General features: G+C 40.1%; 1 protein-coding gene across 1 annotated transcript; it reads left to right on the top strand.

Moving 5' to 3' along the window:
- The first annotated feature begins 1,222 nt into the window (after positions 1 to 1,222).
- On the top strand, positions 1,223 to 1,804 carry LOC140872033 (uncharacterized mitochondrial protein AtMg00300-like). Its single transcript, XM_073274769.1, has 2 exons — positions 1,223 to 1,660; positions 1,784 to 1,804. Exons 1-2 carry the CDS (start codon positions 1,223 to 1,225, stop codon positions 1,802 to 1,804), a joined length of 459 nt encoding a protein of 152 aa, XP_073130870.1.
- The last annotated feature ends 317 nt before the right edge of the window (positions 1,805 to 2,121 follow it).

Below are 2,121 nucleotides of genomic sequence, written 5' to 3'. Positions count from 1 at the left end.
ACGGACTTATCCACTCGATGAATGATAACCACTTGGGAAGTCCGAGGGAGGGTAGTTCAGTGAACTCATCATATGAGCACCAATCTGTATGATTGAACATCTCTATGTCCATACCAATGAAACGTTGTACATATCATCACAGATTCTAGTCTCGAGCTCGAGCGATCCTTATCCTTATTTCGGACGGCTCAATCGACTAGGAACTTGATTTAGAATATACAGTAATTAATAATATGTGTTTCATGATTGCCATCATATGTACAACCTCATATCTTACTATAGTATATTCAAGGTCTTTATCTATGCAACTTGCATGGGTATACAGATAAAGAAAATGCCAGATAAAAGATTAATTATATTAAAATAAAGATTTTTATTACACTTGAGTCAATAAAATCCCTGACCAACATTTGGCTTGCAGGACATCTACTCTAACACATCGATGACCGACCATATCAACACACTGAATACTCAACTTTCCCGGCTCACCTCTATGGGGCATAAAATAGAGGAAAAATAACGTGCGGAGCTTCTACTTCAGAGTCTACCGGATTCATATGATCGGCTCATCATCAATGTTACCAACAATGTTCTTTCGGATAATTTAAATTTTGACGATGTCTTAACTGCGGTTCTTGGAGAAGAGAGTCGTCGAAGGAACAAGGAAGATAGGTTGGCAAAGTCGAAGCAAGCAGAGGCTTTACCGATGACGAGAGGAAGATTGACGGAGCGTGACTGCAGTGGGAGCCACAGATATGGTTGATCCAAGTCAAGAAGTAAGAAGAAGAATATTTACTGCTTTAAATATGGTGATAAAGTGCACTTCAAAAGAGAGTTTACGAAGAGCATCAAAAAGGAATCTCAAGGAAATGTGGCCAGTACTTCGGGTAGTGGTGAAATATTATTCAGCGAAGCAGCAACAGTTGCGGATGGCAGACACAAATTTTGTGATGCATGGATTATGGATTCAGGAGCGGCGTGACACATGACATCAAGGAGAAAATGTTTCGATCAGTATGAACCAGTCTCATGAGAATCTGTATTCATGGGAAATGATCATGCCTTGGAAATCGCTGGGGTCGGTACCATCAAAATTAAAATGTTTGATGGTACTATTCGAACCAGACAGGAGGTACGACATGTGAAGGGCCTGACAAAAAATCTTTTGTCTTTGGGGCAATTGGATGATATTGGGTGCAAAACCCGTATCGAGAATGTGATCATGAAGATTGTGAAAGGTGCGCTTGTTATTATGAAGGCGGAAAAGGTTGCTACAAATCTGTATGTACTGATGGGAGAAATACACAAAGAGGCGGAACTAGCTATTGCATCAATTGGTTCAGGAGAAGAATCAACAGTGTTGTGGCATAGAAAGCTCGGGCATATGTCAAAACGAGGAATGAAGATTATCTCAGAACGAAAGCTGTTGTCGGGGCTTAAAAAAGTAACTCTACCCTTTTGTGAGAATTGTGTTACCAGTAAACAACACAGATTAAAGTTTGACACATCTACTGCCAAAAAGAAAGACATATTGGAGCTGATTCATTCTGATGTTTGGAAAGCACCGGTGGTATCCCTAGGAGGAGCAAGATATTTTGTCTCGTTTATTGATTATTTCTCTAAGAGATGTTGGGTGTATCCAATCAAGAAGAAATCAGATGTACTTGAAGTCTTCAAAGTTTTCAAAGCGCGGGTTGAACTTGATTCTGACAAGAAAATCAAGTGTTTAAGGACTGACAATGGAAGAGAATATACCAGTGATGAATTTGATGCATTTTTTCAGCATGAGGGCATCAAAAGGTAGTTCACGACGACTTACACGCCTCAATAGAATACAGTGGCAGTGCGGATGAACAGAACTTTGTTGGACAGAACAAGGACCATGTTGAGTACTGCGGTTTTAGCCAAGTCATTTTGGGCAGAAGCAGTCAAAACCGCTTCTTACATCATCAATCGTTCTCCTTCAGTGGCAATTGATTTGAAGACTCCGATGGAGGTGTGGACTGGCAAGACAACTGATTATTCTTGGTTACATACATTTTGAAGTCTGGTGTACGTTATGTACAATGAGCAAGAAAGATCAAAGCTGGATTCTAAATCAAGAAAGTGCATCTTCTTGGG

This window comes from Henckelia pumila, unplaced genomic scaffold, assembly GCF_033568475.1.
Source record: "Henckelia pumila isolate YLH828 unplaced genomic scaffold, ASM3356847v2 CTG_461:::fragment_3, whole genome shotgun sequence".
NCBI lineage: Eukaryota > Viridiplantae > Streptophyta > Magnoliopsida > Lamiales > Gesneriaceae > Henckelia > Henckelia pumila.
The sequence above is the reverse complement of the archived record's forward strand: the minus strand, read 5'-3'. Positions and strand labels throughout refer to the sequence as shown.